We start from the raw sequence: 14,964 nt of genomic DNA, 5'->3' as shown, positions 1-14,964 counted from the left end.
CAAGTCATCTTCACCATGGAATAGTTTGGTTGTAACAGACAGTATGTGTCTCTTTACAGTTGTTTACAGAGAGACGGGGAGGATATGTGCCTCAACTTGGTTCATATGGTTACCATATTTTCCTTTGTATCAGACCCACCTTTGTCTTCCTCTTGGTGTTGTCTTTATTTATGTTGTTGTTGTCGTTCTGTGTGTTGTTCGTTTGTTTATCCTGCATCAATTTGTCCAACTCTTCCTGTGTTTCTCTGGATTCTTCATAGTCGTCGTTCACTGTTTTTTTTTTTTTGGTTTGGACCTGTGATTTCATTGCTGCAGGGAGCCCTGGAAATCCCTTCTACTGATGCAGGTCAGGAGTTGCGTGGGACCCTGAGAATTTAAGTGACTTGACTGACTGTGGCCCCAAAGCTCAGTAACTGTCAGAGGCCAGGCTCGAACCCATCCTGATCTTCCCAGTTTTTCAAAGCCAGCATTCAGTCTATTAAACCATAATGCCTTTCTTCCTTTTCAGGATAGTAATTTTCCATTATACTCATCTGTGATAGTTCAGCTATTCCTCCATGGCAGCCCCAAACTTATTCTAATCTTCCTGTTTAATATAGATTCAACTTTTAGTCCTCTAAATCTTTGAAGTAGGAGAAGAAACAGAGACAGAGAATAGATCAAACTCTCTTTTCCTTGTCTAAGCTGTTGCTATTTTATTTACCATTGTTCCAGCTTGGTGGGGGAGGGAGGGAAATCAGTCAGTCATCGTGAATTTATTTAATACCTTCACTGTGCCAGGCACTTGGGCGTGGAGGAAGAGGGGAATTGTGTCTAATAGCTACTGGAGCTGGTAGGAAGGTTTGTTTTAAAGGTGATGTTGAGCTGGGCCTGAGGACATCATACCCAAGAGCATAAACTACTAAGTCAAGTTCTGAAGGACTCCATAACCAGCTTGTTACATTTATAACTCTGGAAACTACTGAGATCCTGTTGTCTCAACCCCGGAACATCCTCGAAGCACCAGCACAGCCACACTTCGCTCGGTGAGAATGAGAGGCACCTCTCTGGGGCCGTCCTCAGCCTCGGGACCAGGGATGCGGGAGCGAGGTTGTGTCGTCGGCCGCTTCATGCAGCCTTAGATGGACTGTGTGCTGAATCAGACCGCTGGAGGCCCTTTGGGCTCTGCAGCATGCTCGAGTCTGCCAGCCCACAGCCTCCAAATGAAAGCCTTTGTTTTATTGCACTCAGATCGGGTTGCAGTTACATCAGAGGCTACTGTTTCTTGATTGGCACCAGATGCCAAGGTTGTTTTTTTTTTTTAACAGCCTCTGAAAAGCGCCTTATGTGTTTGCTTTGCATCCTTCTGCACCTCAGGCATACGTGCCCAAGCCAGAACCTCAAGGAATTCTTTAAGAAGCCAATAGCAACCCCATCCCCCACCCCCAACCTCCTGAAAGCTGCAGTTGGACCCATTTTGTGACTTTGGTGGCAGAAGAAGAGAGCTGTTGGAAAGAAAAGCTTCTTTTAGTCATGAGTCTTAAAAAGCAAACACACAGGCTCCTGAAATGAATGTTAAAACAAGCCCGCTTTCTATGTCTCAGGCGCTAAAGTTGCCTTGTAAAATCTCACTTTCAGAAAGAGGAAGAAAAAGTCCTGCGCTAAAAGTCCTTTTTTCCCCTGTTCTTGGCCCCTTTTGCATAGCCTGGGATTTAGCTTCAGTATTTAAAGTGATTTGTAAGTGCATCAGCTTTGGAATGGGCATAATGACCACCAGAATGATTCAATTAAACCGCATGGAACGCACAGGCAAATGTCCCTGAATCCCATCCCTGAAAGTAGGGAATGATTCTATAACTAAAAACACAAGCTATGGTTGAGATCATCTTCCTTTTCCTTTCTGCAAAGGGTTCGAGGTTAGCAGGGTTTCTTCCTCAATCCCATGTTTTAGCTCTCTAGAAAAAGAGGTTTTTCTCAGAATGAACAGCTTTCCAACTTCTGAGTGGGGTCTTGTTTGAGAGAGAATGTTTTTGATCCTTGCATACAGAGTATTTTCTTAGGGTTTTTGAAAAATCAAGTCTGGAAAGTGGCAAAGATATGAGGTGAATTTTTTCCTAGGTGGAAGAATTGTTCAGGAAAAAAATAGAAGGGTCCATCCCCCTTCTTCTCTCCTCCCTCCACCCCCATTTGATTTAATATTGAGGAAGAATCCACAAACTGAAAGGAATCTTCGAAGTCATTAATCTAACCCTTTTTCCTACACATGAGGAAACAGAACCAGAATGGTTAATGACTTGCCCAAGGTCACAGAGTTAAGATTATGTTGATTATGGCAGTCCCAGAGATTCCTTCACTTCTCCTTTCAACACTTAATCTTACATCTGTACCATAGAACCATTTCTTGTATCCCTTAGTTGGCCGGTAATATATCTGAAAAGGCATTCCAATGGTTTGCTGTAAAACTTGTATTTTCTGTAGGACAGTGAATGAGGACCTGGCCTCAAACTAGAACTAGTGATGGAAGAATGAAGCAGTTCCTTCCCCTGCCAGAAACAAGAATGAACAATTTAACTTTAAGTTATGGTCCCCAATCTGAACCAGTCCTTTGTAAAGATGACTGTCTCCTGCTTGTTTATCCCAGCCTTGGGTTATCTCCATGGGTAGTCAAGGCTACTTAGAGGGTGGCGAGGTGAGACCTAGCTTTGCCCTGGCATAGTGTTCCTTCGTGATGCTCTGTTTTCCTCTTTCCCACTGTCTGCCAGGATACCTTGAGCATCTTCTTTGGCCCAGTCTTCAGAGAAGGAGAGAGAGACCTACTGAGTGAGTCGAGGGGATCATCATTATAGTCATGTCTTCTGTGCATTTCTGTAACCCTACTAACTGCTGAGAGGCAGAATCACGTTCCGTTTTTTCCAGTGGGAGAGCTTCTCACAGCCTGGGTAGCCACACAGAAGTCTCTCTCCCAATAGCAGGCCACACCCAGAGCCCGGCGTCTTTGCCTGTTTGGAATTGTGACTATTTTTTCTTCTTCCTAGTAGGACTGTTTTGTACTTTGTTGAGAAGGGAGGATGAAAATGAACTGGATACTCCCTGAAATGATTAACCTTATAGTGTTTGCTTTGTTTCATTTTACAAGGCCTGTGATTTCATGAGTTCAGGGACTGACATCTGCCTTAGCAACTTGTAGTGCTAGAGAATTACCTGGGGCCCTTGAGAGGTTAAGTGACTTGTGCTGGGTCACACAGCCCCTTTGTGGTATAGATATTGATTTTTTGTTTTTTGTTAATGTAACCACCAGCTATTTTTAGTTATTAAAACAGATATCTTTTCAGGTGGTGTATAGTAAGTACAGTTGGTATAAACATCCCCCCAAAGTCTGTGACACACTTTTCCATAAACACATGGATAGTCCAGCGGAAAGTGGACTCAAGCTCAGTCAGCACTTCTTGCAAAAGGGCCGCTTGTATCTCCAGGAAGTCCTTTGGCTGGATGTCTTTTCTTCCCTTTGTGGGGCTTTCTGAGTATTCCTTTGGGCAACATCAACTTTTACAGTTTGCAGATTGTTTACCAACAAAACAAAACAAAGCAAAACCCAATCAGGAAAGGTGTATTTATTGACTTTAACAGGGGAGTAACAAATTTGACCTCTTTGTTTCCATGACTCCTTCCCTACTTCTATTTTCTTCTTTACTTGGGTTTTATAAATAGCATTGCTGTCTTCATTTACCTCCTTGAAGGCATCGTGTTTGTGGTGCTTTTGGACCTTCTTTCTTTACTTTTTATGCTTCCCATCTATCTTTTAATTCTTCGTAGTTGCCATTTTTTAGTGGTGTAATAATATTCTAATACAGTCATATAATATAATTTGTTCAATTGTTTTCTTAACATTGGACACACAGTTTCCCATTTTATTTTTGGCTGTTACAGAAGGTGCTAGGATTATTTTGGAACCTACAAGTCTGTTTCCCTGTCTATAGTCTCCTTAAGATACTATTCTCATACTGGGACCATTGGGTAAAAGAGTGTGAATATTTTTGTAATTTTTTTTTGTATAGTTTCCCTCTTGCTTTCCAAGATTATACTCATTCACAACTCCATTGACAAGAAATTGGCATGCTTATTTTTTCAATAATTCTGCCAGCAATGAATTTTATCATCTTTTACCATCTTTGTCAATTCGATGGGTTTAAGATGGCATCTGAGAGTTTTGTTGGCTTTTTTTTTTTTTTAAGGCAATTGGGGATACGTGACTTGCGCAGGGTCACACAGCTAGTGAGTGTCTGAGGCTGGATTTGAACTCTGGTCCTCCTGACTCCAGGGCTGTTGCTCTATGCATTGCGCCATCTAGCTGCCCTGGCATCTTAGAGTTTTCATGTGTATTTCTCTGAAATTTAAAGTTTCAGTACTTTTTTTCACATGGCTTTTTATAAATTGAGTTCCTTTTGAGAACAACCCTTGATTTCTTATCTGTTGGATAATGGCATTTCTTATGAGTTTGTGTTAATTCCTTATGGGTTTTTGATGTCAGACTTTTATCAGAAGTGCTAATTGTAAAGATTCATTGCAGTCTGTTTCCTTTATAGTGTTTATAATAATGATTTTGTCATCATGCAGCATAAAAGGGTAGTAGTTAGTGTAGTTTCTTGAGGGCAAGGGAATACAGAATCTGTTAAAAGTGGTCCTGGTTCTAGGAATCCAGATTAATGAGGTGAGCGGGAATTTCACTCTTCCCTTGGTGAATAGAAGTACTAATGATGCAGGGCAGCGGCGCTGATGTGAACTGAGACTTCATTCAAGTCAAACTCACCTGCTTTTCCCAAAATAATAATTATTCCCTCTAAATCATTCCTGTAATCTGAAATTTGCCAGGGTGTAACAAACAGTGAGACTTACCAGGATAGATGAGGGCTTTGTATCTTGTTTTAAAGGAACCCTCTGTTGGGTCAGCAAAGTCCCTTTGTGTATGATATGTGACTTATAGGATAGATTGTAATCATGACTGGGAGATTTTGATACTCTTTGTATTTGTTATTTTTTAAAACAAAGAGGTGTGTGTGTGTGTGTGTGTCCACATAAATTTGGAATGAAGTACGTTGGGACCTGAAGTACATTCATGGCCAGGAGGCTCATGACTATTTTTTCTTAGTCTGATAGTTCTTACATGTATAGAGTTGAATTGGTCCTGTGAGATGAAGCTGTTTTCTCAGGGCAAGTTAGTGTGACCTCGTGTGTTGTTACCCTGCACTTCATCTGTAAGCCAAAGTGCTTATGTGCAGATGGCAAATAAGATCAGGACTTTCCCCTTAGGCAAGAGATTGAAACAAAATGGGTCCCCTTGTGGGACGGTGGAATTTGTCCAAGTAACAAGAGTTTAGTGTTCTCGGGCTGGTGCTAGTTTGAGGGAAACTCAAAGCAGTGCATTTCTCCTGTCAGGCTATGGCTGATGGGAAGCCAGATGGTGGCAAAGATGTCTCAAGTGTGGCAGGTTCTTATGAGAGTTAATGCTGAAGCCCTGTGGCCTCCTTTTTCTGCACCAGGAACGTGGAGAAAAAGCATTGGGATCAAGCCACAGGAGCAGGGAAGCTGGTTAAACCCCAGACCGTCGTATTGCTTATTCTTGTGAAGGATTGGGAAGGGAAAACTACACTGTGTTCTTCTGGTATTTCCTCCGTGCTTTGTTGCCGAGTAGCTCTGGCCATACACAGAGGTTCACAGTCATGTGCAAAATGAGCGTTTACCTGTTAATAAACAGCACTGTTTATTTTTCCTTCCTTTTGAGAAGAATATGGGAATGACGGTGGAGTGAAGAAGGAGCCTTGTGTGTTTCGGTTATCATTACGGTTAAAGCCAAGCCAACCACATCGCTGTCAGTTTCCATAAAGAAGCCTTCTGGGCTGAAGGTTTCAATACTTGGTGTCCTCCAGAAGTACTGTATAGCCCTTTTTATTTTTGCAGTGGGAAATGAGAGAAAGGTTGATTTATAAAGTTTGAATACTAGGCATTTGAATGAAATCCTTGCCTTCATTTTTTGAGTTATAAGAAACCAAGGATAGCATTCCCTTCTTTAAAAGTGATGCATGCATGCTTTGGGAGGGAATGTTTCAAGCACAGCTAAACATCTAAGTAGAAAATGCTTTCTCACATACACTGCAGAAATCCTGAGTGTTTAGAAATCTCTTGTCAGAGCATGAGCCCTGGATTTCATAAATACACAGTAGTTGCATTGTTATTGTATAGTGTGGCAGGAATGATTTACCAGTTGAGGTTTTCTGCCTTTTTTTTTTTTTTTGTCATCAGCATAGGGGGAAAAAAACCCCTTCAGTGTTGTAGATTCTATCCATCCGAACTTATTGATGCTTTGTGGAAAATACACATTTAAACACCATAGTTATGGAAGGGAAAAGTTGAATTCTAGTCTCTCTCATTGAACATATGGACAGTACTTTACTGGACATGAGTTATCCGAAGCCACTGGGGAAAATGGCTGATATGATGCTTAGGAGGGGCCAAATTGAGGATGTCGGAATTTGAGATCAAGACTCTTGATCCTTTCCTTGGAATTAGGGTTAAGGTTTTTCAACTTGTATTCGGATATGGTTTGACTGACATGTTAAGAATTTAGAAATTGATTGCTCTCTAGTAGGAAAGCGAATGAATCCCTTGCTTGGCTTCTGAGATTCAAGTAAGACATAAGGGTTTTTGCAGATCCTTTCTTTCCTTAATGTGACAAAATAGGGCAGCAGTGGTAGTTGACCTAGTAGGCTTCTGTTCACACCTTATTTGAAATGACAAGACTGCTTGTGAAAAATGCCCGTTGTGGAGCCATAGAGTAGGCACAATGTGATAGTATGTGCACATATCTCAGAACTTTAGGAATCTGTGGGGTTTTTGGGAGATAGGAGGTATCCTTCCATTTACACAGACTATCCATTATTCTTGCCTTAACAGCTGGTCTTTGTGAGTTGTTGTGGCAGAGAAACTCTCTATCCTGTGGTCAATCTGGTCCTTGGTTGATAAGGCACCCTGTCATTGCTAGGCCTGCATTTGTTAAGACCCGGCGAGGGCTGGCAGTTCATTGGCATGGCCTTTCAGAACCCCGGGGCACCGTCAGCTCACAGGGAGGCATCAGAGGAAGAAGCTAGAGAAAGTCTCGTGGCTGTGTTCACTCATGCTTTTCTTTCTGTGCTGCTTGATATACTTTATAGTTGGTCGGGAAGAAAGGGAGTAGAGAAGAAGGACATCCTAATTCTAGGTGTCAGGGGTGATTTATTTTCAGTCTGTTGAGCCCACTTTGCTTTTGCTGAGATTATCTTGGAGGTAACCATTACAATCACTAATCCTGTAACTTAGGAAGTAGGTCTGTACTGATATCCCAGGCCAGCATAAATTCATACCCTGGGCAGTAACTGAATTCTACCGCTAGCTTAGTATTTCCATTTGTATTTATGTCCTGTTTTGTTCTGATTGCATCTGATTTCCTCCAACCATTCCGTATGTTGGTCTCCTTCTGCTAAAGAGGTCCCATGATTAGAATTGGAGGGTAGTAGATCTATGGGTGACAGTCGAGATGCATTGGCAGGGACTCTAAAACATTCATTGTGGAAAGTAGAGAATGAGTGTTTTCTAGTCATTGCTGAGGGAGCAATGTGGCCTTTGTTTCATGTGGTATCTGCTGATAGTACAAACAGAGCTGGGCCAGACAGAGACAGTCCCAGTCAGAAGCCTTGGCTGAGGCGGACTTGTCCATGCCGTCAGGCGGAAGACTTACACCCATTTGGCATTACTATCATAATTTAAAGGAATGAGTGCAAGAGAAGAAAGGGTGTCTGTAAAGTCTGTCAGCTTGCCTGCTGGGCTCCAGGGGGAGGACAGCTAATGCTCCTATTTAGAACTCCAGTGCCAGGCTGTATTTTCCAGCCACACACACTCCTTCTTGGCTCCACTGGGTATCCCAGTCTGTCATTCAATTAGCTAATCACCTTCCCTTAGCCCCATTATGTATTGTGTAGCTCCCCTAGCTCCGTGGGTTTTTTTGGGTAAAGCAAGTTTGTATTCTCAGAGGTTTAATAAAAAAAAAACAAACATAAAAATACCCTGTGAGTGAAATGAAGATAAAATGTACTGTACAGGGCTGCACAGTTGCTTCTGGGCGTGTGTGTGTGTGTGTGTGTGTGTGTGTATTATATAAATGGATCTGGCCAGAAACAGTGGAAAAACAAAAAAGAAAAGCACAATCGGGGCCATGAGATATTGGAGCCAGCAGAGTTGGGCCAATGTCATTGCTGTTACCTTAAAAAAAAAATAAACAAAAGCCCTTCATTGATGCTTTTTACTTTCACAGCCATCCCCCTCCTCCATTGATCCTTTCCTTGTGAGCAAGAAAAACAGTGAAGCAAAAACACTTGATGCAGCCACTGGGCCTTAGAGGGATGCACCCTTCTGTCCTAGTGGTCCCCACCTTTCTGCTTTTCCAGGAAGAGGTCTCTTCTTCAGACCCTTCACTGATCTGTCTGCCGAGGCCAGCCTAACTGAAGGCTGGCCTTCTTTGGCTCATGTGAGAGGCCATGGGCAGATGTGATATTATAGATGGCCCAGAAGAGGTTCTTGTTCTGTGATGATCTTTGACGTTGTTGTCTTTTCAGCTGGGAGGAAAATTCATCCAAATCATCTTAAGATGATGATAGAAGATATATAGAAGGAATATATCTATGCGTGGTTTATATACTGTTCCTCCAATACTTTTGGCTGGTAGTTGAATAAAATGGATATCATAATGCTTGGTATCATCAAGAAATGTGTTGGAAACAAGTTAGAACACATTGTTTTATCATCATGGTGTATCTGATTGCAGCACCTTAAGGAGGGCAGAGAAAGAGGAAGAAGTCGGCATAAAAGCCTCTAGACTTGACAAGTTAGGGGAAGCTCTCTTTATGGAGCAGAGAGATTAAGACACAGTAGAACTTCAGGGGAGAAAGAGGGAGGTTAGAAGGGAATAGTCACTCTATTTTGGAGTTGGTGGACACTGAAGTTGGAAATAAGTCATTTTCAAATGAGTAAAAAGTGCTACTGCCTAGAAAATCCGTTATGGAACTAAGAGGTGATAGTAGCTGAAAATATCAGTAGAGTAAACAAGAGATTAAAGAAGTTGCATGGACAGTACATCTGTACTAAATAAATAGTTCCTGAATGGGAAGGGATTAAGACTGATCCTTTATTATGCTCTACTTTGAAGACGTTCCTTTAAATGCTGCATTCGCAGATTTTGTTGGTTTGCACAGTATATTTGCTGCAGATACCAACACTCTCCCTTTTGTACCAGGCTCATAGGATTGAATTTTGGAGTGTGCCAGATGGCTGTGTTACTCTCCTTCCTTAATTTCGAGAGCTTCCCTCGTCTCTATCCCACTCACAGGGCCAAATCTTGACTGCTTTGCTCTCATGAGGCTCAACCAGTGAGAAGTTGATCATGTTCATTTCCTTTTATAGCTGGAAGGAATAAACTCCGTGAGTGGGATTGCTTTGCCATTGCCCTTGAGGTGGGTGCAATGGATACTGTCTGAAACTTTGCTCAAGGTCTCTTTTCTCCAATATGTCACCTACCTCCTAACCCTTCTTTCAGAGTCCTGTAAGAGAAAAATAGAATTGAAACAGAAAAGAAAGAGAGAGAGTAAGTAAAAGGGGAGGCTTTCAATTGAAAAATCTTTAACTAATGGTGAAATTGGTTTGCTCTGTCTGTATTGCCTTCTGTGTCCACCAGTGGAGAACACACAGCTGACCCTGAACCTGCAGACAGAGAACAAAGGCAGCGTTGTCTCAGGCGGAGAGCTGACAATTTTCCTGGACGGGCCAACTGTTGATCTGGGAAGTGTGCCTAATGGCAGTGCCGTGACAGACGGTGAGTGCTGCCCTGCTGCACATGCTGCCTGAATAGGGGAGTGGCAAGGCTTGAGCCCCAGGGGTGGGGGTGTGCAGCACCAGGAAGCCTCATTCTGTGTACCTCTCAGGCAGTCCTGATCCATAATATGGCTTTGGTTCCTGTTTGGGTGAAAGGTGCCAGAGCACCTTGGATTCGGAAATGAGCTGCATGTGTTTTCTGCTCTCAAGTTTTGTGTCTAAGTCAAGAAGCTGGTCTCCTTTAATCTGGTTTTCCTAGGACTTACTTGATTAGGAATGAATATAAAATTGAAAAGTAAATGCATGCTCTTTGGTTTAGCAGCAAAGGCAGTGAGCTACATTCAGTCCTGGGGAATTCTTGGAAATAGCTTCCTCCTCTTGCTCTTTTTTCCTCTTCCTTCTGTGCTTGTGCCTAATGGAGAGATTTGAGGGTGTGCTGTGTGAGAACACATGTTCTTTGGAGATGGATTCATCTGTAGGACAGATACTCATAGGCTTCAGTATTTCAGTGTATTCTAGAACTCTTCAGCATGGCCACTCCTTCTGTGAAGTAGATTGCAGCCCCTCCAGGCTCACTCATCCTGAGCACTTCTTTTCTCCATCTTTCTGTAATTCCTCCATAGAGAATCTCTTCCACATTCTTGAGGCATTCTTCTGGCTTCTTGGGTAATGTTTCATGGATACCAGCACGGTATTCTGGCTCTCCTAGCTATACAAATCTAACAAAACATGAATGGAGTCAGGATAGATGAGCATTTTTACCCCATTGTTCAGAGTTGATGAGGGGTTCATTTAGTCTAGCATGAATTTGGATCTTTTGGATCCAGAAAGAAATTATTTCGTTAAGTCTGGCCCCTGAAATGGATTAGGTTTCCTCCTGTTTCCCTTACTAAATGTCTTATTGAATGAAGTATGACCATAGAGCTTTCCACCTCCCCAAAGAGGCTGTCTGTAGGTTAAAGGAGGAGAGATTGGTATTCTGACTCTGGGATAAGGAGGCAGAACATCGTGACAGTGAGGGACAGACAGACAGACATGTTTCTCAACTAGACCTTCATTCACTGGGCTGAAAGGTTCCTGAATTGGAGCAGCCAAGGAGACTGCAGAAAAGGACCAAGGGAGACTGGCAAGCCAGCTTTAGGGCCGCTTTGGGTCCAGAAATTGGGGTCTTAGAGGAGCATGCCCCACAAGTCATTTTTTCCTCATGCGCTCTTACACACTTTCTCACTTTCTGTGACCTTGAAATTAATTTCCATTTAAGAGAACAAGATCTGTTAAGGTCCTCCATGTCAGTGTGGTCTCAAGCCTCGGGGTGGAGGGTGGGGGTCAGGGGAGCACAAGCTGCGGTGGAACCTTCCAAGGGGAAAGGCTTCAAGCTCTCTGTGATGGAGGTTGGCTCTGGTGGCCATGGCGCCATCCAGCCAAGCGACCTTCAGGGTAGTGACTTTTTCAGCCACAACAACTCTTGAAGACCATTTACTGAGTTGCCAAGAGGTTTCATTCTGCGTTAGTGGAAGGACTACTCACACCTGGGAAATCACAGATCCTTGAAGTACCTAAAGTAAGCTTAAGACCTTAGAATGACAGGACCCTGGAGCTCGATCACTTCCCTTAGCTTATAAGTGAGAAAGTTGAGACCGAGGGTCATCAGTTGGAATGAGAAGGGACTTCAGAGGCCATCAGGCTAGTCCAACTCCTTTTTCAGAGAAGGAAACTGGAGCACAAAGATCTGCCCAGGGTCATGAGGCTATTAATTGTCTGAGATAGCATTTGAACTCAGGGCTTTCTGACTGCAAGTGCAGCGCTCTGCCACTCTGCCATTGTGCCACCAAGCTTCCTCCTAAGACCTTCTAGGAAGGGCTAGAGCCAGATAGTTCTAAGATTGGATCTTTTCCTAAGATTTGTGTTCATGACCGCCATTTCATGCTAGTAGAGTCGTCTCATTCATCTTTTTCCACTTGTTTCTTTTCTTCATGGGTTCTCTCTCCCGGTGGCTATAGCATGCCAGGGGGCTTGTGTTCCAATGCAGGGTAAGTGCCTGTATTCTTTAACTTTCCATTGTTGGTTACTACTGTCCCAGCCAGGGTTCTGTCAGCCACTGTGGGGGGGAGGGGGCCTAGCTGTGCTAGAGAAACTGAGTGTCTAATCTTTCTGTTCTCTTTGTGTGGATTTCCTCGTTCAGGAGCACAGCTACCTGGGAGAGAGCCCAGTGGGACAGCTCCTGCGACCGAGGCCCGGCACCAGCCGCCCAGCACAAACTGCTTTGGAGGTAGATCCAGGTACGGCTTTCTTGGAGTCCTGAGCGTCAGTAGCATCTGCAGCACCCAAAGTGGAGGAGATTTTTGGCATTATTGAAAGATGTTGGGAAGTAGCTAAGAGACAATTCATACAAGAAGGCCTCCAGAAATTCCCAGTAATCTTAAGAACTGAAGCTTTTTCTGATGGTTCCAAGATGGGAACAGAACCTGGGCTGTTTGGAAAGGCAGGAGTTTAGGCTTGTTGGTAGGGATGGTGGCTGGCACAGTTGGTTGCTCTGGGTGACCGAATTTGAGGAGACCTTGATTCTGCCCTTTCCTCCATCGGGTGCCATTGCTCCACTGCCCCTTTTAGAACCCACAAACATAATCCGTGGGGTCTGTGTCATAATGTGTGCTGTTGCTCCCATCATAAGAGACTGCATTTTATTTAGTGAAATTCCCATTCTGTCCTTGTGTTAATAGTGAAAGAGCATTCCCATGGCAACAGTTATTGGGCAAAGAGGAGCTGTTATGACTGCATTGATGCTAGAGAGGTGGGGGTGGGGACTGCTTGGCCTGTTTATTACTGTGTACAAAGTCTCCAGGCACTTTAAGGAAAAAAGCCATCTCAGAGCAGCAGTATGGTGTGCTCCTCAGGGAGCAACTGATGAATTGATTGGTAAAGTCCCCATTATTCTTGGTAAATTTGGGCAAAATTTTCCTGAGGCAGAAATGCTGAGAAGCAGTGGGTTTTAAAAAGCAAAAATAATGATTGCTTGTGTCTGTGTGACTTTCAGGGAACAGGCTTGGCCTTTGGCGATTTGAATCTAGACCATCTCAGTAGACCACAGTGGACTAGCCTGGTTTCATGGGTTGAAGAATTGATGTGATTTGACATTTCTCTAGTTTGAAAAGAGGGTGGGAAGGAAAGACTGAGTATTTGTTTTGCTTACATATGTTGTCATTAAAGGCATCCTTTTCTTTTATTCCTTGGGTGAGATGAGATAAACTGCTCTGTAGAGATTTTGAAGGGATGAGACAGCTGTCATGCTTGGCCATGATTTGTTAGACAGCTTTTAAGAAGTCTGAATAAATAATCTGATCTCGAAGCACTGAAATGAGTGGTGCCATCAGCAAATCTTATTTCAGCTAAAGGAGCTAATTGGTATCCAGAGTGGGAAACCCTGGATCTGATCCCGGGCTAAAGTGGTTACTAGCTGCTTGGGAGTGAGGGGCAGCTTTACCATCTCCCTCGTTGAAGACTTTGCTTCTTTCTTATCTCCAGCCACACAAGTATTTTGGAGTTCCAGTTGGTTGAGAAAGCTTTCTTTGTAGTTGACAGAGCTAATGCCCCTTTTTACTTCAAGGACTGGAGGGGACAGTGGTGGGTAAGCTGTCACAATGTCTTGAACACAGTTGGATTTACGTATCTGACCTTTGCCCCTAATTTCTCTTAAAGATTGATTTAGGGAGAAAAACACACACACACACAGACACATTCCTTCTCTGTATCGTTAACTTGTTAAAAGTTAAGTGAAAACATCCACTGGACTTCGACATAGAGATGGTTCTATTTTGGAGCCTTGTATGTTATAGATGTTCAGTAAATATTGATTGCTTTGTGATGGGCAAAGTCATTTCTGTATCCACTGTAAAGCCCTATGTGGATTCTTTGCAGGGGGGCCACTGCAGTATTGTATGGCTTGTAGCAATATTTTTCTGTAGTTAAGCCTCTGAAATCCTTGGACCCTTGTGATCTGGGCATTCTATGGGTATATATGGTGGGTGCTGCCATCTCAAAGAAAACCATTTCGGAGATGCTGCTGGTTGGGTCGCATATTCTGAGCCTGTCAGCTCCCCTGCATTTTATAGTTGCTACCCCATATGGTAGCAGTTAATGCAATAATAAATGTGGGGGACCTTGTAGATTCAGGAGCTTGAAGCAGGATGAATTATTGCCTTGAATTTAAGATGGACTAGTGTGGGGAGGAGAAGGAATCCACCTTCTACCTTTTCAATGACAGTACTTTGCTCTCCTGTCCCTGGAGCATAGTGAAAGATTAGCTTCTATACTCAGCCTCCTAGACTAAATATTTAGTGCTCACTGTCTGAGGGGCAGGTTTTTCTGGGACTTAAATCATGCCAGGCTCCCTGAAGAGAGTGAACTACAGATGCCTAGCCAGGACTGGTGTCCTTTCCTTCTCCTCTCCCATGTTTCATTCCGAGTCACAAGAGCTAATTGACTTAAGCTCTGATTAGATTTGGTCTTAGTGGTGTCAGGGCCACACCAGCCTGAGATCACCAGGCTACAGCTAGTTCCTGCCTACCAAGCTAGGACTCAAAGCTTTGTTTCCAAGCAGGATTATCTCCGATTTCCCCAAAGTCTATGCATGAAATGTCTTAACAGATTCTGTCTGATTTCCCGTGGGGGGGGCCAATGCAGAGGGGTCCCAGCAATGTACTTGCCTTGAATTGTTTTGGGAACAGGATGAGAGTTGACAGTCAGTGGAGGTATTTTGTTACTTAGAAGGAGATAGGTATTTCCCAATCTTAGGAAATCTGAGAGGGGACGTTTTGGGGCTGAAGAAATTGTTGCTTATGAGACACCCCCAGTGCTCCTCTTCCAAATTAAGACGTATAAATTGTGGAGCTGAGGACTCTCCAGGCCCACTGATAGTTAATGCATTCCTTTTGGTTTATTTAGGAGAGGCACATTGCAGCAGCCTGAAGTGATGCTTTATGACCAGCGTAGGATTGTAGCGTTAGAGCCGAAAGGGGCCTCAGAAGCCATCTAGTGCGGCTAGTCAACTCCTTCATTTTACAAATGAGAAAACTGAGGTCCTAAAAGGTAAAG

The 14,964-nt window shown here is 43.4% G+C and overlaps 1 protein-coding gene across 4 annotated transcripts in view; it reads left to right on the top strand.

The window, feature by feature from the left end:
- Positions 1-14,964, top strand: part of WWP2 (WW domain containing E3 ubiquitin protein ligase 2) — a 120,218-nt gene that overhangs the window by 23,489 nt on the left and 81,765 nt on the right. For all 4 annotated transcript variants that reach the window (XM_027847153.1, XM_027847145.1, XM_027847160.1 and 1 more), the window contains exons 5-6: positions 9,737-9,874; positions 12,056-12,152. In XM_027847153.1, coding sequence (XP_027702954.1) covers positions 9,737-9,874; positions 12,056-12,152 — 235 coding nt within the window. The remainder of the gene's footprint in view (positions 1-9,736; positions 9,875-12,055; positions 12,153-14,964) is intronic.

The sequence above is a fragment of the Vombatus ursinus genome, unplaced genomic scaffold (assembly GCF_900497805.2).
Source record: "Vombatus ursinus unplaced genomic scaffold, bare-nosed wombat genome assembly UNPS02005286.1, whole genome shotgun sequence".
NCBI lineage: Eukaryota > Metazoa > Chordata > Mammalia > Diprotodontia > Vombatidae > Vombatus > Vombatus ursinus.
Note: the sequence above shows the minus strand (reverse complement) of the source record. Positions and strands in the feature narration are given on the sequence as shown.